A 25,985-nucleotide genomic window follows, 5' to 3' on the forward strand; every position below is an offset into this window, starting at 1 on the left:
TAGACAACAGTATTTCTCTTAGCTTTCGAGCAGTCTGGGAGTACAGCTACATGATCATTTTTGAAGAAGCCACTGGAGAACATTCTTTGATCAGTCTTAGGCCACCCTATGGCAAAATATACAGTATTAAGCATCAAAGCACAGGACAAAGACCAGAGGCAACATGGGGACTCTGATCACAAAGCAGAAGAGCTGTGACATGATAGCCTGCATATTTGCGAAGACTTAGAATGAAAATGTGTCTCCCCCTTCTCTTTATAGATATAGTTTAAAGCTGGCTAAGCAGGCGCTAAATGTGTGCGCACAGCGAAGATGCAGAAAGGCTGAAAAAACCTTGCATACTGCCCCAGCTCTGCACAAGTCTGCCTGGTAACGTGTTAGGGGGACTCACAATCTAGGCTGTGGCTGGAGATATAAATTAGCACATCATTTGTAAGAGCTATTCAGTGATTTTTAATTTAGCACTTTTTACAACATCATGATGTGCTTAATTTAATTATTGTATTTAACTAAGTGTTCATCTAATTACTTTAATTATTAAAAGGAACTTGATTAAGTGAATTATGGCATATTTTATTTACAATTTGTATTTTTCCCAACATTATTAAGAGTGAGTTTTCTTATAGCAAGCAATGTGGGAAGAGGTTCTTTATCTTTATCAAGGAAGTGTCTGGAAAATGGTTTTAAACATGTAGTCAGAATGTTCAGGAGAGGACAGTAGAGCTTCAGTGGGGAGAAGGGGTGCCTCTTATAAAAAGGAAGAGTATTTTAGTCTCAGACACTGTAACTTCCAAAAAGTCCTGCTGCATATTATGACCTGAAAATTCATACCTAAGGACATTTTCATGAATGTAGCAATTGAAAAGGAATGAAATTTTGATTTGCCAGTGAAACAAATCTGAGTAGCTGTTAACAAATTATAAAGGTATTCGAGTTGCCCACATAAGGAATTCTTTGTTAGGTTCAAGGAAAATAACGAGCTGCTTGGGGTAATGTACATCAGCATATAATGTTAAGGAGTTATTTAATAACATTTGAAATTTGGCACCCCAAATGCAAACATGTTGTCTGGTTGTCAAAAAAAAGGTTAAATTAAACGCATTATGGAATATCTATCAGTAAAATTCTATTGCCAATCTGTATTTCCAATTTTCTGTACAATTTCCATATCACGTACAAATTATATACATGGGTAATTACACACAAAGACCCACATGGACAAAGAAAATATCTAGTGGAATATATAAAATATGGGGTTATATTTAGAAAAGAAATCCTAAATGTCACAACTTCTTATGAACACTTTATTTTTTGTAGTTCAGAATTTAAAAATTAAGACATCGATAATAGTTTTTTACAATGTGTTTAGATTCACCAGATCAAATAATATCGGAGTTGGTAGGGAGCTATAGAAACAAATCCAAGTTGTGTTCTAGAAATGTATCTCCCTGACAACATCATAAATGCACAATGCCATTTTCTTCAACCCCTCTAACCTGAAGTTTCACAACCTCTCGGGGACAAAATGTATGCATGTGGTTCTGGAAAGAAGATCCCTAAAATAAGTCACCAAACTACAATCTGGATTCCAGGGGCAATCATCTCACAAAAGCAACATAAAAATGGCTCTGGTTACCTAACGAGTACAGACTACCAAGGACTGGGGACAGTTCTACAACTGAGGATTTGGTTTACTCAAAGGGTAGAAAAGCCTCACAGACACACTGTATGTAACCAACCAGTAAACAAACCCACTGCGATTCTCTCCCCCAGCTGAGGTACGAAGCAAGATGGACCTCTTTGGTCTAATGCTCTAGAGTTCTTCAACAGCATCCAAAGGTGTGGGGACAATAATGGCCTTCAAAGTGGGGATATTAGGCTTCTTAAGATCAAATGATTAATTTTTACAAATAAAGACTAGGACTTTTTCACTTTAATGTCACAGAGCTAGTTTTCTGTGATTTGGATCTGAACTGTGCCCCTCAAAGGACAATGTGGTAAAGACTTGGACCATGGCCATTGCCCTATTGGAAAGTACTAGAATATTTGAGTAGGATTCTTGATGCTAACTGAAGGAAGTTAAGTCAATGGTGGCATGTTCTTGAAACTACCATAAGGCTTAAAGTTCCCACCACCACACTCTCTTACTGTGTGGCACTAAGCTACCAAGGGCCCAAAGCAGCAGGGACAAGTGACTCCCCAGTAAATCATCTGAAACCATGAGCCAAAGCAAACCTTTGCTGCATCTAGGTCACTTGTCTCTGGTTTTTCTGTCACAGCAAATTAACCCCTGGTTCTAGAAGACAGCTGAAATACCAAAAGGAAACAACTGCCTCATCCAAGAGAGCAGAGCCTACATTGTTTGAGATGAACAAAGGAATGAGCAGAGTAATTTTCTTTGGCCTTTGAAGAAACTAAATTGAAGTAATGTCCTGATACATTTCAATGGTTTCCAGTACCCCATCTGAGATACTTATAAAACATCCTGAGGGCTTGACCACATGAATCATTGATATTAGGGAGACAGAAAGAACAGTTATTTGGATTTGAAAAGTAGCCCAATGAAGGTGCAAATTTGACTTTTCTGATTTCTTGGTATCTCTCAGAGAAGGCAATGCTCCCTAGTCATGGTAGTGAACTCATTGGAAGACACGGGAACTGAGGAGTCCGTCTACCCATTTAATCCTGTAAAAGTTCAAGGCTTCCTTTAATGCCTGGTGCCCTCCCACTACAAAGGAAGGGAAATTCTAAAATAGGTCAAGGCCAAGGCCATACCTCTGAGGGAAGCAGCCTCCTATGGAAGAAGCAAACAGGTGAGACACCCCTCCTCCAGACACAGGGGTGTTTCCTTCTCTTTGAGTATATTTACTTCTACCCATAACCTGCTTTTCTTGTGATACTGGTTTGATAAAGCTGTTCTAGAGCCCTCTTCTCACTTGGAGAGGGCTTCAGCCATTCCTCTTGATAGCCCCTTAAACAGTAAGTGAAAACCAGGATTGAGCTCAGCAGTCAGGTCCAGCAAGTGTTTTTGTGAGACTAAACAGAAACTCACATTGCCTATGGACAACTCTGACTCACTCTAGACCCTGCTTAAAAGTGAAAAGCAAATCTTACTTCTTCATGTATGCAAGTGAGGAGTACCAAGCAGTTATTACCCAGAAAAGATTGGGCATCCTGGCCAAATATCTTCCTGTAAGAGAGTTTCAAAGTTTGAAGAAACAATACATAACTTCAAAGAGTGGTGCTTTGGGACTAGCGTGGATCATTTCTTCCAATAGTTTTATTTTTATGTAAGAAAATAATTAGAGTCTAAGTGGTAATTTCTCTCAAACCAAGGTCATGGCTAATAATAAATGAGATACTTGGGGAAATACAATTAGACTACTTTTAGGTCACTCCTGACTGGAGGGGCTACTTAGCTCCAGCAGAAGAATGTAGCTAACAGTCTTACTGTGACCTGAAATAAATGTGACGCTTCTCCTGAAACCCAAGGATGACTCAGGCCCCAGAGACAGCGTGGCTGAGTAAAAACTTACAAAAATAAATAAATAAGTGTCAAACAGTGCCTTCCACTAATAGAAAGAATAGTCTTCACTCCGCCAGCGTGGGCAGGTATCTCTATTTGGAAGAGAGGTGTTTTCCTCTTTGGCTCTTTTCCTTGTTTGGTTATTTAGTCATATTCTGGCTTGTTTATTTTTTAATAATCCTGTTTATTTTATTATTCCTTAGACGACTATTTGTTTTCTAATTAAAGACAGAAAGGTTGTAGATCCGTGTGAGAGAAGTAGGGAGGAACAGGGAGATACGAGAAGAGAAACCATAATCAGAATATATAAAATGAAAATTTCTATTTTCAACAAAAGAAAAAAATTGAAAGAGGGCTAGCCTGTTTAAAACCTGAGAATTACAGCATCCAGGGGGAAATGATAGATTAAAATGCCACAAACAAACAAATCTGTGAATGGTGGTTTTTCATCCTTAGACCGAGTAGTAAAATCTATGTCCCAGAAATCTCAGGGACAGATTCCTAAGGAAGGACATGGAGTAAAAGAATTCCATGCTGCCAATTCAGGACAAAATTAGATTTAGCTGATTAAATAGAGACTACTGTTGGCACCATCTTGAAAAGGTAAAATTTTAAAAGGACAGAGAGAATGTAGATCCAGTCTATATTCATGTACAGACTGTTGAAGATTTTGCTGGATCACCACCTGTTTTTTACATTGGTATGGGGGAATGGTTCTGGGGCGATGGCTCAATGGATAAGATCATTTGCTAAGTAAACATAAGCACCTCAATTTAGATTCCCAACACACATAAAAGATAGGTATAAGCACATGGACCTTTAGTTTTGTCACTGGTATGATATTGATGTAGAGGACCATGGGAGCCTTCTAGTCAACCAGCTGACTGAGAAGCGGTGAGCTCCAGGTGTTAAGAGACCCTATCTTAAGAGACTAGGGAAAAGAATGACAGAGCAGGACACAAGATGTTCTCCTTTGGTCTCACATACCCACCCACTCTCTGTCTGTCTCTCAATCTCTCTCTCTCTCTCTCTCTCTCTCTCTCTCTCTCTCTCTCTCTCTCTCTCTCTCTCTCTCTCACACACACACACACACACACACACACACACACACACACAAAATAGCAAACTGTATAGAACTCACAGACATTCTATGGAATAAAAAGAAACCAGACGTCTCTGGCTTAAGCAGAGGTCAACAATGGGTATGAAAAACCTTTTAAAAGTATTGGAAATATGAAAATGGTAGGTTTTTTTGATTTGGGTGATGGTTGTATGGGTGTATAAATTTTTCAAAACTCACTAAATTACATATTTAAGGTCTTTATACTTTGATGAATGCAAAATATAACTCAATTCTTTGAAAGAAAATAAAATTGACCTATAGTGAATGTTTTGGAAGAAGGGAAAAAAGAGATAAATAGAAGCAAATTTCCTTATTACAGGATCTCCCACAGCCTTTAAAATGCTAATGTATACAGTGTATTTTTAAGAGAAGGCTATAAAGATGCAATATGTTCTAGATTTATTTACTTGCAGAACTTTTTCTTCACATATTTTAACATCTATAAAGCATTAATATTTCAGGAACCAAGTGACTATAGAATGAAAAAAAAAGAAGCTTAGCAAGGACTTCCAATGCTACTCCAGCAGTTTTTTAAAGCAATTTTAAGCAACTGTTTTCTGTTGGCCTGTTCAAAGTAAAAGGCACCCCCATAGGCAAGGCCCAATCATTTTAGAATTCTGCCTCAAATAATAAATTGATTTGAGCTGTTGACCTTAAATTCTTCCAACAATAATAAGACAGCCATCGTCCATTCGTGGCTGGAAGTTTATGCTAAAGAAGCATTCACCAACTTAAGCAACTACTCTGTTTCTGCTCTTTGTAGGACAGATTCATCCAGGGGTGGGAAAAAGTAAACATTAAAATAGGAGGTGAGAAAGTTAAGTCTTAGGCTGAGTTTCCCAGGAAGCCAAATCAGGCAGGTTTGTGTGGGAGGGTTCACAGAGATTAGCACCTGTAAGGGAGCAGATGATGGGGAAGGGTGGGGCTTGCAGGGGAAGGAGAGGGGCAGGCTTACAGAGGAGGAGCACAGCTTGCAGAGGGGAGGGGGTAAGGGAGGGGCTTACAGTGGAGGGAAGGGGCTTACAGGGAGGGAGGCTTACAGCAGAGGGGCTGGGCTTACAGGGGAGGGGCACAACTTGCAGAGGGAAGGGAGTAAAGGAGGGGCTTACAGGGGAGGTGTTTATGATTCCTGAAACAAAGGTCTCAACATATCTAGTGAGGAGCTCTTCTTCTTCTTCTTCTTTTTTTTTTTTATTAACTTGAGTATTTCTTATATACATTTCGAGTGTTATTCCCTTTCCTGGTTTCCGGGCAAACATCCCCCTCCCCCCTCACCTTCCTTATGGGTGTTCCCCTCCCCACCCTCCCCCCATTGCCGCCCTCCCCCCAACAGTCTAGTTCACTGGGGGTTCAGTCTTAGCAGGACCCAGGGCTTCCCCTTCCACTGGTGCTCTTACTAGGATATTCATTGCTACCTATGAGGTCAGAGTCCAGGGTCAGTCCATGTATAGTCTTTAGGTAGTGGCTTAGTCCCTGGAAGCTCTGGTTGCTTGGCATTGTTGTACATATGGGGTCTCGAGCCCCTTCAAGCTCTTCCAGTTCTTTCTCTGATTCCTTCAACGGGGGTCCTATTCTCAGTTCAGTGGTTTGCTGCTGGCATTCGCCTCTGTATTTGCTGTATTCTGGCTGTGTCTCTCAGGAGAGATCTACACCTGGCTCCTGTCGGTCTGCACTTCTTTGCTTCATCCATCTTGTCTAATTGGGTGGCTGTATATGTATGGGCCACATGTGGGGCAGGCTCTGAATGGGTGTTCCTTCAGTCTCTGTTTTAATCTTTGCCTCTCTCTTCCCTGCCAAGGGTATTCTTGTTCCCCTTTTAAAGAAGGAGTGAAGCATTCACATTTTGATCATCCGTCTTGAGTTTCATTTGTTCTAGGCATTTAGGGTAATTCAAGCATTTGGGCTAATAGCCACTTATCAATGAGTGCATACCATGTATGTCTTTCTGTGATTGGGTTAGCTCACTCAGGATGATATTTTCCAGTTCCAACCATTTGCCTACGAATTTCATAAAGTCATTGTTTTTGATAGCTGAGTAATATTCCATTGTGTAGATGTACCACATTTTCTGTATCCATTCCTCTGTTGAAGGGCATCTGGGTTCTTTCCAGCTTCTGGCTATTATAAATAAGGCTGCGATGAACATAGTGGAGCACGTGTCTTTTTTATATGTTGGGGCATCTTTTGGGTATATGCCCAAGAGAGGTATAGCTGGATCCTCAGGCAGTTCAATGTCCAATTTTCTGAGGAACCTCCAGACTGATTTCCAGAATGGTTGTATCAGTCTGCAACCCCACCAACAATGGAGGAGTGTTCCTCTTTCTCCACATGTGAGGAGGAGCTCTTCTAAGGAGGCAATTGACAGCTATACAGCCTTCGGGCAAAGAGAAGGTCATCATATCAGAACTTCTCCACAGCCATCTGGTAATACTTCCCTCAGGAGCAGGACTGAGCACTACAGTCCAGCAGGGGGTGCTGGACAGCACATTCGCCACTAACACACTGCAAACTCAAAAGGACTGTCTAACTTAGAATCAGTAGGGTTGAATATTATCAAAACATATCACGCGTACACATATATAAAAATGTCACAATAAAGTCTTGTTACTATCTGCATCATATAGGAATACAAATATCTTCCTACCCAATCTGACTCACATTCCATTATCGGTAGTCAACAGCCTAGAGAGATCATGTCTATGTTGTTTTGTCCATTAAACTGCAAAAATTGCAAGTAACCCTTTTTTTATATTTAGTTTTGCCCAGGCTGGCCTTGAACCTGCTACCCTACTTCCCAACCCCTAAATAACTGAGATCACAGGCCTGTGCCACCTTCAAAAACCATTAGACATTGACTAACACTTTTACTCCCTGTGTATCTAAGTGAAAAAGCAACCAACCATGAGCAAGATGCTCACACCTCTGGCCTTTCTGTGGCTTGCACTCAGTGTGATTAGCATCCAAATGAAAAACTGCAGAGGATGCTGAAGTCTTCGCCTCCATTGGGGCAGGATGGTACCCAGGAAGCTCCCTGAAAGAAAAGTCAATAACAGCAGAAAGACTAAAAACATGTGGACTTATAATATGCAAGGTGAATCTATAAATTTACTTAACTCTGAGATTAACTCTGAAGTAGGTGCACAGCTAATCCTATTCCTTTTTATCCGGATGAGGAAACCACATGTAGACGTTAAAGAGCTTAATCAAAGTCACAGAGGCAAACCTGGGACTCTCAACTTGGGAGCTGCACCCTGGAAATTCACAAGAAGAATACAGAAAGACAGGCAGCGAGGGCGGTCCAGACTCCAGCCTCAAAGAACTACAAGCACAAATATGAAAAATGTCAGAAACATGAAGATTCAGGCTGTGGCCAGGCTACCCACAGAAACCCTGTGAGCATCTAGGCCTGAACATGGGGACCCCAGAGAATGAGCAGACTAAGAATAGAGTTGTGTATCCCTCAAAGAAGAGATAAAGAATGTAGGCAAGAGGGTAATGATGTATGTTTCCTTCAACCAATAATAATTTTAATGGGAATAAAATAGCCAGTATAAAATGTAGAACATCCTATAAGCCAAGTATGGGCTAAACATTCATGCATGTTATCTTATACCTCACTGTAACCCAGGGATGATGAAGCTAATAACGCCCTGGGAGTGGGGAGCAGTGGGCTCTAAAGGCAGCTGAGTTAGGTTATATGTGTTACAAAGCTGGATTCTGAACCAAAGGACTGTGACTCTCACACCTACTCTGTACACACATGACCGCAGCCTAGTCACAGGTAGGCGATCTGGGAAATAATGTCCCTGCCCAGGAAGAGCAGAAGGTCTCCTCACTGTGGGCTGAGCAGAGGAGAGCTGAGAACTGTGAGTGGGATGGGAGCAATGCTGGGAACCTAGAGGCACAGGCAGGGAGCAGGGATGAAGGGCCAGGTGGACCATATGATGAGTCCATGAGCCCTAAGAGGAGGGTCAGGATGGATCCTGGGTCACAGACAGAAGGATCTAGAAGGCAACTAGACATTTAGCTCACTGCCATGAGAACACACTGAAGGCCTGGGAGTGGCTGAACTGAGAGTGTAAAAGATAAACAAGAGAAAAATTAGGTGGACAGAACCCCCAAAAATCCCTGATGTCCAGGAAATAATCGATTTTCTTATCTGTCATGAGTACATCTATCTTCCTTTTTTTTTTTTTTTTTTTCCGGAGCTGGGGACCGAACCCAGGGCCTTGCGCTTCCTAGGCAAGCGCTCTACCACTGAGCTAAATCCCCAGCCCCTACATCTATCTTCCTTTAAGGACCACTTGGGAGAGGGCCTCTTTTTCATCTAGTCACTTTATCATTAGGGTCACTTCTGGAAGAAATAAAAATAGAACAAAACCCTTCACTTTCTAACATGAAGTTTTCAATTACTTCTTGGCAACCTTTTTCAGACGAAGAAAAGTAAGCTAGTTGCGAGATGTATACACATAACAATAGTGCCTGTGCTTTAACTAACTAAAAATTGTTCTAATAGTTTTATCAGTTATTGCCACAGACTTCCTGACTCCTCTGAACGTGTGTCACCACTGTCAGCCATCCCTCCTGGACACATAACCACTGGTGTGGCTAGAAGTGCCAGATGCCCCTAGATCCCAGGACGTGCGGTTTTCTAGCCTTATTTATTTTCTCACACTTCGCCCCTCAGCCTAAAATATGACTGCCATGTAGCCACCTGCCTGCCATCCCCTAGGCTGTCTCCCCATTCTCTCTTTTTTATGGAAAGGTTCTCAATTAACCTGTAGCAGAAAGAAGAATGGGGGCGTGCCGGGGGAGGGGGCGGTTTGGTCCGCCCTTCCTGGCTGTCGCCACCTTGCAGGTTATGACACAGTGACAGAGGGAGGTCTGAGGAAGGAGGCAACCAGGAGCTGCTTATTCTTCTGGAAATCCCAGAGCCTCCTGGTACAGACAGCGTTTCCTACTTTCCCTGCGGCTCTTTTGTGTGACTTTGAGAGGGGCTCTCTGGTGACTGATTCCTCTCTGTGCGCTCGCCTCAGCGAGCAGCCAGGCTCTGGGAGGGAGGACCCAAGCTCAGCAGTGGCAGAGGCAGCCAGCACAGACCTCAACGGTGCTGGAACCGGCATGCGGTTTTTGAAGTCAGCAAAACCAGAAATCAAATTACTATCATCTTATGCTGCTGGAAGCTTAAAGAGAGGGGATTCCACACTGGCTCAGTCACCATGCGACAGGCGAGTCACAGGATAGCGGACCCTGGCGACAACGAATGTAAGTTCCTGGGCTGCTGTCTTTTACTGCTGTGGGATTTTCTTTCTGCTTAAAGTCACGCTTGGCCACGATGCCGTCATTGCCGTGAGAATTTCTGATGTGGAAAGTTCTGCTGCTCTTCGGCTCGCGTTTTCCTTTCATTAACTAAGCCAGAAATACAAGCTCAAATTCCTGACCGCGGCTGAGGCACTTCTGCCTGAGACTAAGAAGGGTTAACCCAAGAATATTCAGTTAGGATGGCATTAACACTGTGTAGGTTTTTAATTGACTTCCTTAATTGATATAGAGGGCACACTGCCCTCCCTCCTCGTTTGGATCTCATGCTGTTTTAACTTTGTGATGGCTGAACTCTTGGAAGCAGCATATTCAACCCGAGAATTAGCTGAAAGATTTTCACCGGATACAAAACTTTTCTTCCTTAACCAGGAACACGTTTGTGTCCCCGAATACTCAAAGTGCTTTTTTTGGCCTTTGCTTCCGTGAGAACTTACAGCTCAGCCGTGGGCTCTCCCTAGCACCGTGAAGGGAGGCATAATCAAGAAGCATCACACTTCTGTAACTCTTACTATGGAAGAGGAGAAGGCAGCCAGAGGAGCCACACATGTTCTCCGCTTCAGCACGTCCTAGCGCCAGGGCACGAAGATGAATGGTGAGCCCAGGCTATGACCCCCTAGTCTCTCCACACTTCATCTGCTACAACTTCCGGCTTAGACATGGAAATTCTTTGTGAAGACAATATCTCTCTGAGCTCAATTCCAAACTCCTTAATGCAATTAGGTGATGGCCCGAGGCTCTACCATAATGACTTCAACTCCAGAGATGCTAACACTTCGGAAGCATCGAACTGGACAATTGATGCTGAAAACAGAACCAACCTCTCCTGTGAAGGGTACCTCCCACCGACATGCCTCTCCATTCTTCATCTCCAGGAAAAAAACTGGTCTGCTTTATTGACAACTGTCGTGATTATTCTCACCATTGCTGGAAATATACTGGTCATCATGGCAGTGTCCCTAGAAAAAAAGCTGCAGAATGCCACCAACTATTTCCTGATGTCACTTGCCATAGCTGATATGCTGCTGGGTTTCCTTGTCATGCCTGTGTCCATGTTAACCATCCTGTATGGTGAGTGGGGTTAGCATGTCAGCCGTCCCTACGGTAGTCCCCAAGAGCTTGTGCATGCTGTTAGCGGAGGGACTGGGGCTCCAGAGAAAAATAAACAGACAGCTTTGTTTTAGCCTTAAAATTCTATTTTTCCTTGAGAGAGAAAAAAAATCAGACAGCCTAGTACCTGATCATTGGTGAATTTGTGCCTTAGAGTGGATACATTTTGTAGAGAAATTATTATCTATGTTCCAATACTCCGTGAGTATAATTTAACTGTCATTCTCGGTCTGTCCGTGTGATTTTTTTTTTTTTTGCTTTTGTTTTATCTTTCTCACCCAGTTCTCAGCATTTCTAATGGAGTGGTTAAAACCTTCCCAATTACCTTGGAACATTTGCAGAGAGAGCATTAGTGCCGGAGTGGGTTTAATGTTAAAATATTCAGAGTCTCCATTAGAATAAATGAATTACTCTGGTTTTAATTGCTCCCTGTCCCTAGCCCAGAGAAGAAAATACGGAAGAAAGCCTTTGGGTTATACCCTCAAGTCTTTAAAAATGTATACACATAAACTCCTCCTGTCTGGTTTTAGAGAAGGATGGAGAACAAACTGAAAGCTCTTAGTCTTGCTTTCTTTTCGATCCAGTTTGACAGTGTCAAACTTCTCAGGAAGTCACCAAACACTGGGACGGCTTTCATGGGGGAGCAGAATGTGATATTCTTTCAAAGTATGACTAATACAGCCAGATCTCTCCTAACAATGAGCAGATGAGAGAATATTTGCACTGCTGGCACATGTACTCGGCAGTCACCGGACCTACAGGCAGTTTTAGGGACACCTTTAAAGGAGAATTTTCTGGCCAAGTTCTAGAGGCTATAATCTGATCATGTCCATCCTGCCCCAAAAAGCTTCAAGGAAGAAGGAATATCAAGCATCCATTTGCCCTGGCTTGACCATTGAAATGACACACCCAAATAATTCCATTAAATTTGCTTATCATATCTCAGCCACTGGAGAGAGGCTCTCACTTCCTAAAACCCTGGCCAACCCTCAGAGGCAAACCCTACTATGGGGTGGGAGGGGTGACTCTGCAAGAACCCAAAACCGCAGCAGGAAGTCAGAGTGACCTGCTGGGCAGCAGGGGTAGCCCTGGCCACGTAGGAAGTGCAGCAGGTCCCTGGACTCAGCTCAGGGTACAAGGCTGCCCCCTAGTGACGACTTCTGGGTATGCAGCCTACACTTGCCCAGAGTCTACTTGACACTTAACCAGGCTGGTCCTAGCACACAAGTCACAAATCTGTCTTGCACAAGTATTCTCTTCTTACCCCTTGGTAAGAAACTTTGAGGGGAGAAGTTTCTTTCCTGAAACCATAACTAGCAGGTTTTGGATTAGACTTAGGACCAGCATCCTTTCCTTCTCTGAATACCCCTGGAGGCTGTAAGACAGAAATAAGACTTGTGGAAGAGGAGGGCCTGCTCACCCTGAGCTCTGTACTATCCTAAAGGAAGTACTGATCTCTAATCTTCCTTCCCATTTGCAGGCAGACGCAATATTGTTGCTCCTTCTGTTAGCAGAACAAATTGATAGTTTATCCAAGTGTTTGATCCTCTCCAAAACACTCAGGGAGGAGCAGGGCACTTCGTTTATGTCACCAAGGCATTTTCCATCTTCCTAAGGCAGCAGAGAACCTGCCCAGCTTCCTGCATTGGACTCTGGGAAGTTTTAAAATCCTCTGATGTTGAGGCCCCACCTCTAGCCGCCCTCCAGAGAGAATGATTTAACTGGGCCCAAAGCTATACTGGTTGGTTATGACGCTCAGGGAGACGTCGGGGGTGGGGGGTGCCAACACCAGCCTCAGCAGTATGATTTCTAAGTTTTTATAGAAATGCACATTTTCCAGCCTGCTCCAAGCTTATTGGACCAGAATCACCAAAGGCAGGTCCCCACAAAAACCAGCTGTCACCTATGGTTTGAGCACTGCCCCGAGACAAAGCTCCAAGGTCAGATGCCCTTCTTCACCATCCTTAATTTTTCTCACATGCCCCAAACTTGAGCTTAATAAGACATTAAGGGACTGTGCACCATAAGTAAAGAGAGTCAAGAGATTTAAAGCCATTTCGTCCCACAGTCACTAATTGCCTGCCTGTGTGAGACTGACTGGACATGTCTTAGGAGTGACTAAGATTGGACAAGCCACAGGAAAATCATATGGATAAATAAAGGCTGCACGTGACTGGCACATCAATTAAGGGGCTCAGAACATAACTTTGGATGGATTGTTAAATAAAAGTGGCTTTGCCAGGTAAAGGGAAAAAGAGACTCATCCAAGAGGAAAAACCAAGTTCCTCCTTCATTCATATAATTCCGCAGTCCAGACACCTTCAAACCTGAGCTCCCCTGTCCGTGCTGTCACAGCGCACACTTACTGTTTGTTCAAGTATCAAAACTCTCTTGTAGCCCCTTGCCTGTCACCTACACTTGGTCCCCAAGTTGTAAACAGTTGTCCTGGGGTATAGATCAATCACACACTGCAGAAAGCTTGAAGCTACTCACTGATGCTAAACTTCTCCCCACAGGGTACCGGTGGCCTTTGCCTAGCAAGCTCTGTGCGATCTGGATTTACCTGGATGTGCTCTTTTCTACGGCATCCATCATGCACCTCTGCGCCATCTCCCTGGACCGCTATGTCGCCATCCAGAACCCCATTCACCACAGCCGCTTCAACTCCAGAACCAAAGCCTTCCTGAAAATCATTGCCGTGTGGACCATATCTGTAGGTAAGCTGAACCATCATGTAGGGTTGCATTTGAAACTAGAGTCTGTCCTTTCCCAGGAGACAGGTCCCACATGGTTGCGCTGAAACCTGACCCTCTGAGTCTGTTGTTTCACGTGTGCAAGGTGTGTCTCAAGTTCATGATTATCGGAGTCGCTTTAGGAAGGGAGAATCTGCGATGTCAATGGCTGACAGCACGTGTTGGTATTGTCTTGCACATGTAAGAAACAGCACACTAGCAGCCTGAGGCAGGAGTGCCTGTGTTCTTTCTCACATCCAGGCTCAGTACTCTAAGCCCGGGGTCTCCCAGAAACCTGAATTTGTCATTACTGAACTGTGATTGCTAAGGAATGTGGGCACTTGTCCCAGACAGCATAGTCCTTTTAGGAGGAGGATCCAGAAAGGGGCATCAGCTGAGGACAGAGGGAAATGGCTCAAGGGCTGGGGCATTGTAGCCACCCGGTAACTCTGTGGCCTTTCTTCCTCCTGTGACATCCACACCAAAGGATTCCAAGCCACTTCAGTTAGGCTCGATTACACACACTCACCTCTTGCTAATATTGATCTTCTGTCACCATAGTAGGATCTAAAGGGGCAGCTCTCAGGCAGCAAAGTCAATTTCACCTGTCCCCTCAAAATACTTAGTTTGTAATCAAAGACTCCCTGAGACCTGCTGTAGAGTCTCGAAGCTTCTCAGACAGAAGTGCTGCATTTGCTAAGGCCCTTGGGTTCCTACTTCCAGGGAAGACTGCAGGATTTGATGGTAGGTTAAAATTCCAGAACTCATTTGATGCTACTCACCCACTTTGTAATTTAAAATACCTATTAACGGGGTTGGAGAGATGGCTTAACATTAGAGCTCTTGCTGCCCTTGCAAAGGATTTGTTTTGATTTCCAGCATCTACCATGATGGCTCACCACCCAGTTCCAAGAGATTCATCACCCTCTTCTGACCTCTTAGGGCATCAGGAACACGCATGTGTGCAAACATACAGGAAGGCAAAACTCCCACAACAGATAAAGTAAAAGCAATTTTTAAAATACCTATTAGCAAGCACAGCTTGTGCTCATTCGTTTCTTTCCTGCTAATAACAGGAGTTAATGTGACACCGTCTCCACTTTGAGGAAGAGGAAACACGCGTGTTCTAAGAGGGGTGTGTGCAGCGAGTGTGAGCACAGTGAGAAGCCTCTGGCTCTGATGCTAACAGCGATAAGTTATGTGTTACACAGCATCTCTGCACATTTTGGGGAAAACCTCATCTGTTTTCCAGCCCTATGTTCTCACTAGAGGTCGGCAGCAGAGACCATTGTGTTTGTTTGATAAGTTGGGGAACCTCAGGAAGGAGGACTTGTGGTTTCCTGTGTCACATGTCTGACTCACTAGCGCTATAGGCTTCTGGCGTGGAGCCCTGCTCTTTCTGCTGTGTGTACCACACCTTCCTTAGCTGACAGCTTCTGTTCCAAGAAAATGCTGCCGGCATTAATCTGGGCAACTCAGGGCTCGCCCCACCCGGAACAGGAGGGTAAGCGGCCAGCAGGTATCCAACCGAGCTGCTTGTAACCACTCTGGAGAACCCTTAGGTTTAAATGACGGAGTGATCCTAAGAGAGGTCCATGGTTGAGGACCACAAGCCAGGTTATCAGAGAAGGGAACAAGAACAAAGGGTCAAGTGCAATTCGTGCAGCAAAGTTCACTGCATAGACTGTCCCTCCAGCCACAAAGAAACTGAAGTGACCCATCACCTTTTCTTCTCGTGTGTGTGTGTGTGTGTGTGTGTGTGTGTGTGTGTGTGTGTGTGTGTGTGTGTGTACATGTATAGAAGTTCATGTGTCTGCACATTCAATGCAGTGGCCTAAGGTTGACGCCAAGGACCTTCTTTAGTTTATACTTTATAAGGCGGGTCTCTCGCTGAACCCAGAGCTTGTCAATCTGACTAGTCTAGTCAGACTTTGCTCCAGGGGTCCTGTCTTTGCCTCCTGAGGGCTAGCATTACAGGTAGCGCAGCTAACATTTATGTGAGTGCTGAGAGTCTAACTCTGGCCTTCACATTGTACGGCAAGGACTTGTACCCACTGAGCCATCTCTCTAGTCCCGGAGTCTCCTATATTTTACCCTTGGCCAAAACAACTCCCATCTCTTTCAACCTTAACAGTGACACCATTAACAAAAGTTAGAGATTCTGACCATTGTACAGACCCAGCCATGTACAGAGCACCTTGCAGAAAAGTCCTTTACACAGGATAGCAGCACTTAGAGCCAAGAGTCATCTCGGGCCAATCCAGTTCTGTACTTTATCTACCACCTAATAAGGCTGTCTGCCCTAGCTCTTTCTGGCCGTCATCCCAGAAGGAAGACAGGTTGGAATGGTTGTAGGGACACTGACCAATGGACATCATTAAAAAAGTATCATTCAGAAATTATCATCCCTCCGTCCTGTGGATATTCTAGAGTAAACCAGATGACTAGCGTGTGTTCAAATGTCTCTCCCAGTGTGGTAGAAGACACTTAAACCTAACAAAACTAGAGGTCACCCAACCTTGTAACTACCTGTGAGGTGGTCTTCTGAGAAACAATCAGATAAGAAATGCTAAAAGTAAAATGTCAGTTCTCCCCTGGCTCCCCAAGAAGCTCAGTGCTTTTCTTCCTGACTTTTCTTCTCTTGCTTCTGCTTCTACTGTTTTGTTTGGGTCTGAGGTTTCAGTTTGCTCTGCATATGGATTTATATGTGGATCCTTAGTCCATCTGCAATTATTTCCTGTTGTTTTATTTTGCTTTGTTTTTAATCCTGGATAGTCAACAAATGAAACTGATTTTAAGATGTACACTGTGGTACAAAACTTTTGTAAAGTAAATACCATAATTAAATTAGTTCATTCCTCAATCCTCTCACCAAGACGCCTTGTATTTTGCAGTCAAAACACAGAGGAAATTACAAGAGCAGAACTCAGAATTAGCAAATGTAGACACCACATCCTTCACTAGGTCCCTGGAACTAACCATCTCTCACCACCACCACCACCACTACCTGTTTCTGATAATGGAACCAGTCTTATCGGAGAGGAAATATTCTAAGAAAATGGTTCTACCCTCACTTCTGGCTAACAGATTATTTAAACATGAAACCCATTGGATCAACATTTCCCAGAGTCCCATGCTGAGAGAAGGGAAAGACAGAAAGGAAAGAACTTGCAACTCCGGAAGAGAACTCACTAGTCTTATATCTTTTCAGACTCCTTTGCAGGGCAGACCAGAGCCAGACAACAGTGCTCAGTGCTGGGTGAGCCATGATCAGGGCTGTTTAATGATACATCTTACCCTCTATTGAAATTAAAGCTCATGGCACGATCTCAAAGGCAGACTTGGGGGTCACTGGACATTGTTGTCTTTTGCAAGGTATCCATGAGGACTAAGTTCCCTTCCTCTGCATCTCTGGGTCTTTTTAATTGGCATGTCACTTGTTGGAAGCTGCCGGAGCCCAGATTTTTACCCTAAAATCCCTGCTAGCAGTAAGTGTCTCCCTACTGTTTCTATAAATCCACCTTTTCTTAGATTCCATGTATGAGTGAGACCATTTTTCCTTATTATGCTTTCAAAACTTATGCACACTTTTGGAAACGGGAAGATTTCTTTTCTCTGGCTGCATAGTACAGAATTCTATTTTATACGACCTACTTTGCTTTTGATTACAGTTAAGGATTTTACAGACTATTGTAGAACTTTTCCTCAGCTTACTGATATATTCCACTTTCTTGATAACTTGATGAATACAGAGCTAATCTTGTATTTGTACAATTTCTTTTCCTAGCTTCCTTATGGGAAGTTGAGAGGTGGTCATTTTTTCCTTTGAGTTCTTTACATAAGAAAGAAGTATGTATAGAACTTAGTCCTACCTCTCTGGTGCCATTTAACATATATATATATATATATATATATATATAAACACATATATATGTATATATATATATATATCTTTAATCTTCATTTACACTATCTACCCCTCTATGGGTTATTAGCTACACACAAATAATTTTATCTGTCATACTGATCTCTAACTTTACCAAATGCTCACTTCATTTCTAAAGATGCTTCTTGCCTTAAAAATCGACTCTGGAGATATTATGTTTATGCCAGATTTCCCTTGATCATCATTTGTCTGACTGTATTTTACTCTATCCTGGTGTTGAACTATAACTTTGTATTTTAAATGTGCTACCAGGACAGAAGCACAGTTTCTGAAAATGCAATCCATCTTTGTCTTTAAACAATTTTTATTTATGTGTAGGTGTGTGTGTATGTGTGTGTATGTGTGCATGTGTGTGTGCGAGTGTGTGTGTGTTTGTAGATAAGTGCATTGAGTACAGGTGGCTGTGGAGAGTAGAGATGTCAAGTCCTTTGGAGCTGGAGTTACAGACAATTGTGAGGTGCCTGACATGGGTGCTGGGTCCTCCGGAAGACCAGCAATTGCTCAGACTGCTAAGCCGTCACTCCAGCCCCATCTTCGTCTCTCAGATGGAGTGTTTAGTTCTTTTAGGGTTGATATCAGCCAATCTTTCGCTGTTCTTCTTTTGGAATGTTCAGAACTGTCATTTACCCTTCTCTGTAAGCTTATTAATTATCTATTCTTTTATATTCTCTTAGCAAAAGCAAAATGCTTTTTTTTTAATCATAGAGAGCCTAAAACAAGTGATTTTACACTTCTTAGAAATACAAAACCAGGGGTTGGGGATTTAGCTCAGTGGTAGAGCGCTTGCCTAGCAAGCGCAAGGCCCTGGGTTCGGTCCCCAGCTCTGAAAAAAAGAAAAAAAAAGAAAAAAAGAAAAAAAAGAGAAATACAAAACCCTGAGAACACTTTAACTCCACTTGCCCTGAGGTCCTTTCGGGTTTGTACATATGGATGAATAAGACCCAAGACGCCGTCACAGCTGCCCTGCGGACTGGGCGTGTTTTCCATGTGCAAACTGTCCCACTGCCACGCGCCACTTTCTTCCCTTCTGCACTTCTGCCTGGGTCTGCAGCCTCACTCCTGCAGACAGCCACACAGTGTCATGCTTTTACTTGGCTCTCCATCTTTGTAGCTCTAGGTCGCTCTGCTTTACCTTCATTTAAAGCACACACTGTACAGTACAGAACCCAAACTGACTTGGTGACTCGGACCCATGACGCCACCTGCTTGAGATTCTGTTGTCAGAAGAGCACAAATTCAAGGCCCACCTCGGCAACTTAATGAGAACTTGTCGTTAAAAAATAATAATCTCAGTCTGTAGCTCAATGGTAGAACACCTGTCCTGCATATGAGAGGATCTGGGTTCAATCCCAGATTAGAAGTGGCTGGTGGCACCAGAATCTGTAACACAGATAAATAAACAAAGGAAGGAAGGAAGGAAGCAGTCTCTCTCTTCAAGAACTTTCTCCATGGCCATCTGAATCTCTAGATTATTTTAGTTTGTTGTTTGTAAGAATTCGGCTGTCTGGGTGTCTCCATTCGTATTTTAGCGATTTTCTTAAGTGCTGCCCGGAAGTGGGTTATGTTTTTCTTCATCCTGAACTTGGTTTGTGTGGATTATTAACCTTGGTGTTCAACGTCACCTTGTAGTCATTTGGGAAAACTCATAAGCCATATTATCACACCCGCCCTGTGCTTCCTTGCCCTCTATCTGAGGCTCCAGCTTGTGCCCATGGAACTCTGGCCCATGTTTCTCAGGACTCAGTTTCCACATTCCCTCCCTCCTGCTCTCTTCTTGCTTCAATCTGTGTAACAGAGTCTTGCGACACCAGCTATTTCCAATCTACTGCCAAACCTGTCTAGTGTGTTCTCTTAGACTGCGTTTCAGTTACTGGATTCTTAAATTTTCCTTGTTTGATTAGTTAGCAGAGTTCAGTTTTTTCAAACATCCTCTACCTTTCCATCTATCAAACGGCAATCACTGTTTTCTGGATACCTGATACCTGGTGATTCTTGACCCCTGGTTTGCCCTGGCCTTCCTTACTTTTTTGAGTTGCTATACCTAGATTTTTCAAAATTGCATTGTGTGATCTTATGTAAAAGCCTTGTAGCTTGTGGACTGATATTAGCTCTCAGCACAGGTGAATCCATGAGCATTAGCAGACCTGGTACACGTGTGTGTAATGTGCATGTGTGTGCATGTATGGGCAGGAGCCCTCAACCCAATCATACTACTTATTTTAAGCAGTGATCTCAAAGGAACTGACTGCTATCCTGCTGTCACCTTACACTCCCTCTGTATCCCCCTACGATGACAGGTAAAAACCTGATGTGTCTTGACTTTAAGAGACCTCAGCTCTCGTATCCTCAACCCACAATATGGCTGTAAACTCATTCAACCTCTGACAGATCAGTGAGTGCTTCAGAAACAAGATGGCCCCCATACCCTGAGGCTCAGGCCCTTCCCGTCTGAGCTAGCAGCCCTCACTCAGAGACCAGTCTGCACACTTGCCGTCCTCTTCGCTCTATACCAACACCAGCAGGCCTCCTTCTGTTCGGTCCTCTCCAGCCTATCTTCATCTTAACCCAGTTTGCTTCATTGCCTTATATACACCTCACACTTGGGGGTGAATTTTATTCTTTCTCGAAATATGACAGCAAATGTCTTTAACACTGAACATTAGCCTGTCCACATTCACTACGACAGTTGGTATCATTAGTTTCCTGTTGTCTGTGTGTGTTATACCTGTTTTTCTGTCATTCTTTCAAGCTGCTCCCCTTTCCCCTTCTTACCGAACTGCAAATGCTTTTTGTAATTTCCTTTATCCCTTCCCTCTTACTATAACTTCTACTGGATTTTTCTTCTCATTCCTCTCCCAATCTAAATCTTATCCGAGATGAGTATTCAAACCTTTCTACTTAGGAGCAGAAAGTGGGAGTCTCAATTTCTCTCATCTGCCTGTATCCCCAGGTCATCATTGTTGTTGTTGCTGCTGTTGTTGGTGGTGGTGGTTGGTCGTTTGTTCCTCAGAATTTTTAGCTCATCTAAGTGGTGCAACGGGCCTTTTAACACAGGTCACAAAGTTCAGCGACCACAAAGATAAAGAGGCATAACAAATTCTGTAGAAAATGGTTGGTATGACTAAAATCATCGTGAGCAAACTCAAAAATACGAGACTCACAGACCAAAAACTGTTCTTTTTAAGAGGCAAAATACACTTAGATCTTGATTTTTTCTTAAGGACAAATAATCCAGTAAGGAAAGAAATAAACCAAATAAATGGGCAATTTTCAGAAATATAATTTGAAATAAACAGTAAGGGCCTGGGAACATCGCTCAGGGGTCATGGAGACATGACTGTGTGGCAGGAGCATGCCGTGGCTTTTCACTCGCTGGCCAGCTAGCCAGCGCGACCAAAGATGCCCCACCCCCACCCTCGCACACTGCATGGTGACCTTGGCACCGTGTGTACACCCACAGTCCCAGTGTGACAGGGGAAAGGATTCGCTCTTGTACAATCTTGCTAAAGCTATTAAAAGCAGACACCTGCCCTGCTTGACAATTTTTTTTCCTAGAAAAATAAAAGTAATCGTAGAGTGTTCAGCTCCTCTCAGTTGAGAGTGGGTTGATTTATTCTCTACTTCAGGACCATTTGAAACTCTCAGAGTCACTGATTAGGGCATTGGATATTCAAGCAGAGTCTCCTGAGACATGTCTATAGGGCTAAATGCAGAGCTCAGGTTGTGGCTATGAACTGATTCTGATTGTTAAGAAGGCTGACGGTGTTAGTCATGATCACAGGAGACAGGAAATTGAGGGGCTGTTGAAGAACTTCTCATTTACAGAGTCCGAAATCCTAAAGAGTGGCAGAGCCGCCATCCCCTCCTTCAGATCACATGGTTGTAGTCACCACGACCATTACTTACAAGATGGTCTAGAGAACCAAGAATGTCACAACTCCATGATGAATCAGAGAGGACTTCCGGAAGTGTTGGCCAGCCTTTGGGGCTTATGTTACAGATACCAGCGTCCACCGCCTGCTCACACAGCCTTTCAGTTCCCTGAAGTGGGTAAACCCCATCATTTGCTCATTTCTCCCCCTTGCTTACTGCTATCAGCAGAGCCATTTTCTTGCTTGTCTAAACTTGCATCAACTAGGGAATTAGCATAATTACAAATCAACCCTGTGTCCCATCTGTAATATCTCTCTGAGTGAAGAAGAGACATCAAGTGAATAATCCAGGGACTATCCGTGGATTATAGCGTCCTTCTCAAACCCAATCCCCACAGCCAGAGGTAACTGTGACCCTGCTCTAATACATGAAGTGAGTGAGCTCTTTCCTTGATCACCTTTCTGATGCCATGGCAAAAAAATATATATGCCATTTATCTTGTTATTAGGCAAGATAAGCTCGGGAGAAGAAGGGGAATGTTCTGCTTGCACACGGTCATTTGATGACAAGCACATGCGCCCCTTCTAGTCCATTCTCCATAAGTAGAATTGCACTGCAGAAATGCATGTTCAACTCATGGGGTAATTTCGAAGTCCTAAATAGAAAGATTTGCCTCCCAAGGCTAAGCACGACCGCTATTGTCTGTGTTATTATTTCTGTAGTAGACAAAGGTAGGCTGGGTGGCATTTAGTCAAGGCCTCCTTCTTCAAGGACTTGACGCAGAGACTACACCAGAGCTCAGGCTCTTGTATCAAGCCTCTTCTTTATTCAGAAGGAAGGCCTCCCTTCCCAGGATGCACACACGGGGACAGTGAGAACAAAACAGCCTAACCAGTTTAATTCATCATTATTTTCACAGGAGATTTTTAGCATCTTTTTGTACACGTGCATTCCTACTTAGCCACACAGTGTATGCGTGCATTCCTCGTTAGTCACCCAGTGTCTATGTGCATTCAGATATCTTGGCACCCCACAAATGTGGCCTTCTGTACATCTTTACATCCATCGATAATTTCAATTTAAAAAGAAAACCATGAGGTTTTTCCCTTTACACTTACAGAAAGCTCATAGGGAAGTTGGATCTGAAAATACTTCTAAACGGTCTTTCCGATAAGTGAACATCATTGACAGTTCCTAAGACAATGAATGACCAAAAGCAATTTAAGGAACAAAGAGTTCATTTTTGGCTTAGCTACCATCTGGGGACAGCATGTTCACATTTTTTAAGCAGACTTCCATAGGCTGTGACCGAAGCTGTATATCCTAGTACAGTCTAGCCCGGTCTTCAGGTTGCAGTGCCTCCCTCCCCCTCCCCTTGCTTACAGGATTTCTACTTTTACCGCCCACCTCTAAGAAGCCTTCCTCAAGCTTCTCTTCTCTCCAGAAATTAGGTATTATCCTACTTTGGTTCTTCCTTCCACGCTCCTATCTCTTCACATCTTCCATTTATGTGATAATAATCTTACTTCCCTGTGAGGTCACAAGTTTCCAGAGAACAAGAAATAGAAAGCAATCCAAACAAAAGTAAAGCATACTTCATCTTGCTCCCAACCCCTCTGATGATAGAAAATGCCTATCCAAGCGCTCCGCTGAAAACTCATTTCTTCAGTCTGACACCGAGACACCTTTAAAAGAAATTGTATTTCTATGAGCTGTTTCCGAGCTATTTTTAGAATGTTTCCCTATACTTCAAGTAATAAAGACTAATAGTTATGCAAGAAAGGACTTGCTCCATTGTCCTACTCAGCATCGGACTGCTACGCTTATTAACAACGCCTAATTAGTAGCGGCTGTAAGAGAGCCACCCTCCGTGGGCCTTGCTCTGTTGTGCTCCCCATTTGCTGGGAAGCTTTCATCTGGGGTTTTGAGATTTCTTCAGAAAGCATTTGGGAATCGTTCCTTTCTAAAGCGGGACTTCCCAGTTTGGAATCAAAGTGCTCTCTAAAAGACGTTGCTTTTTCAGTTGGGTAAACAGGTGAGGGGAGAATGAGAAAAAAGGAGAAAAAGGCAAGCAGGCAGGCTTCTGTATCTAGTGGGTCTCCCGGGCAGGATGTTGGCACCTCACTTCTGCTTGTGGAATTGATTATCCCCTACCCACGGGATCACTTGGTTGGCAGAAACGGTCCATGTCTGGTTTACTCCTGATACTTGTTTCCTTTATTTGGGGATGCCACCTTCTAAGGAAATTTGCATGTCAAATTACAATTAAATTTTCATATTCTGAATGCGGAGTCCCCAAGACTTATTTTCTTGGGTCCTTCAACTCCATAGAACCCTTCCTCCTAGCAGGGGAATCCTCTCAAAGGTCACATTAAACAGCACTGCAAATGAGTGAGAGCCCACAGTTGGCAGGGGTCTGTATAAGCATGTGAGGGTAACAAATGAGCACCCATCAGGTTTCACATGGAAATGCTCACAGACGGTTTTAAAATAAAAACCAGACAAAGGGATAGGAGGGCTATGAGAGGACCACAGGGTGGATAGGCTCCCAAAATATTGCAGATGTGCATAAAATTGTCACAACTTAATTTTTAATAAAAATTGTTAAGTATGTAATAAGCACATTAAAAACCTGGAGACAGCTCCAGGCAGCAGAAAGTAGAATTTGCATTACGATCAACATATAGAGAACTCTGGCACGGCTTGGGGATCAGGAAAGATGGCCGAACAGGGAAAGGTTAAACTTGGATCTTGAATGGTGTACTCAGGGTTGGCAAAAGAAAGGAAGAGGGAGGGAGAACTTTCAAGAAGAGATTGCTGTGGGAAAGGGGCACCACAAACAGAGTTTCTCAAAAAATGGATAGGGACAGAATACTCAGCCTTGTCTTGTCCCTGCTTTTAGTGAGATTGCTTCAGGTTTCTCTCCATTTAATTTGATGTTGACTTGCTGTATATTGTTTTTATTATGTTTAGGCATGCACCATGATCTCTCCAAGACTTTCAACATAAAGGGGTGTTGGCTTCTGTCAAAGGCTTCCCAAACCCCTGCAAGCATCTAGAGGATGATCTTATGATTTTTTTCTTTGAGTTTGTTTATAGAGTGGATTACATTGACAGAGGATTCACCTAATCCTGTAAAGATTTGATGCCTCAGAGAAGGGGGATATGAGGGTGGGGAAGGCAGCCTCTCAGAGGCTAAGAGGACTGGGGAGGGGGTGGAGAACTCCAGGAAGTGGGGGACTACCAGGGAGACTCCAGTTGAGATGTAAATAAGTAAAATAATTCATTTTAAGTGGAAAATAAATAAATAAGTTATAATTTAGGGGGAAAGTGAGGCCTTACTCTTAGTCAAATTAATATTTGAAGAAAAGTGTAAAGGTACTCTTCATAAGTGATAAATTTTAACAGAAAAATAATCATTGACTGAAAAAATAAATTGTTTCAGGTTTATTTTATTTCATTCCAACAAAATAAATGTGAAAAGCTCTATAAAACTTAAATAAAAATTTTCAGAAAAGAAAAATCAGCTCACTACAAAAGAGTCTCTCGGAGTACACAGACCACACTTCAGGGCAGGCCCCACACCCAGTACAAAATGAACTCAATGATCTTTGGGGAGGTTTGCATAATGCATTGTCTGGGCATTTGGTGTTTACCTTCCTAGTCGTATATACTGTGGGTTCTGGTTTTGTGTTTTTATGGGATTTCTGGGCAGACAAATGCGTGTCTCTACATCTCTGTATGTTTCTTGTGTTCTTCTTTGGCTCTTATTCTCCACTTGTTTTGTTCTATTCTAGTTCATTTCTTTTTATTTTATTTTAGTTTTATTAATTTTTATTAGATACTTGTGTTTTCTAATGAGAGAGAAAGAAAGGTGGGAATTTTGGATGGGTCAAAGGATCTGAGAGGACTTGGGGAAGGAAGAACTATAATCAGAATGTATAGAATGAAAAAAAATGAACTTTCTTAGAGACCCTGACAGAAGTCTTTTATAACTCCAATATTCTCTAGTCTTCTGCCATGGGTATCAGTGGTTGGTTACACAAATCCATTTATCTAAGGCCAGAATATTGTTCCCCTGGCACGCACAAGTCCAACTTGCCAGACTTGTCCTTCTCGAGCATCAACCATCTGCTATTTTTATATCCCAGTTCCAGGATTAACCCTGGCTCATACCAGTCACATTGTAAATTCTTGCTTGATGACATCTAGAGAGCGAAATATTTTTATCAGAAAACTTGCAGAATTCTTCTGCACAGGCTGTTCTAGGGAAGTAGCCGATGGGCACTTTCACTGGTCTATGATAAACCTTCAGAAGGAGGCAATTTTCTGAGGCGTTCCAGGTCCCTGGGTTAG

General features: G+C 43.1%; 1 protein-coding gene across 2 annotated transcripts in view; it reads left to right on the top strand.

The window, feature by feature from the left end:
* The first annotated feature begins 9,334 nt into the window (after window positions 1–9,334).
* The window catches only part of Htr2a (5-hydroxytryptamine receptor 2A), a 71,360-nt gene continuing 54,709 nt past the window's right edge, over window positions 9,335–25,985 (top strand). Inside the window, exons 1-3 of one of the 2 annotated variants that reach the window (XM_087585491.1) lie at window positions 9,335–9,914; window positions 10,341–11,039; window positions 13,595–13,795. In XM_087585491.1, coding sequence (XP_087441617.1) covers window positions 10,628–11,039; window positions 13,595–13,795 — 613 coding nt within the window. In that variant the 5' untranslated portion in view covers window positions 9,335–9,914; window positions 10,341–10,627. 2 annotated transcript variants of the gene reach the window in all.

This window comes from Rattus norvegicus, chromosome 15, assembly GCF_021556685.1.
Source record: "Rattus norvegicus strain SHRSP/BbbUtx chromosome 15, alternate assembly SHRSP_T2T, whole genome shotgun sequence".
Classification (NCBI taxonomy): domain Eukaryota; kingdom Metazoa; phylum Chordata; class Mammalia; order Rodentia; family Muridae; genus Rattus; species Rattus norvegicus.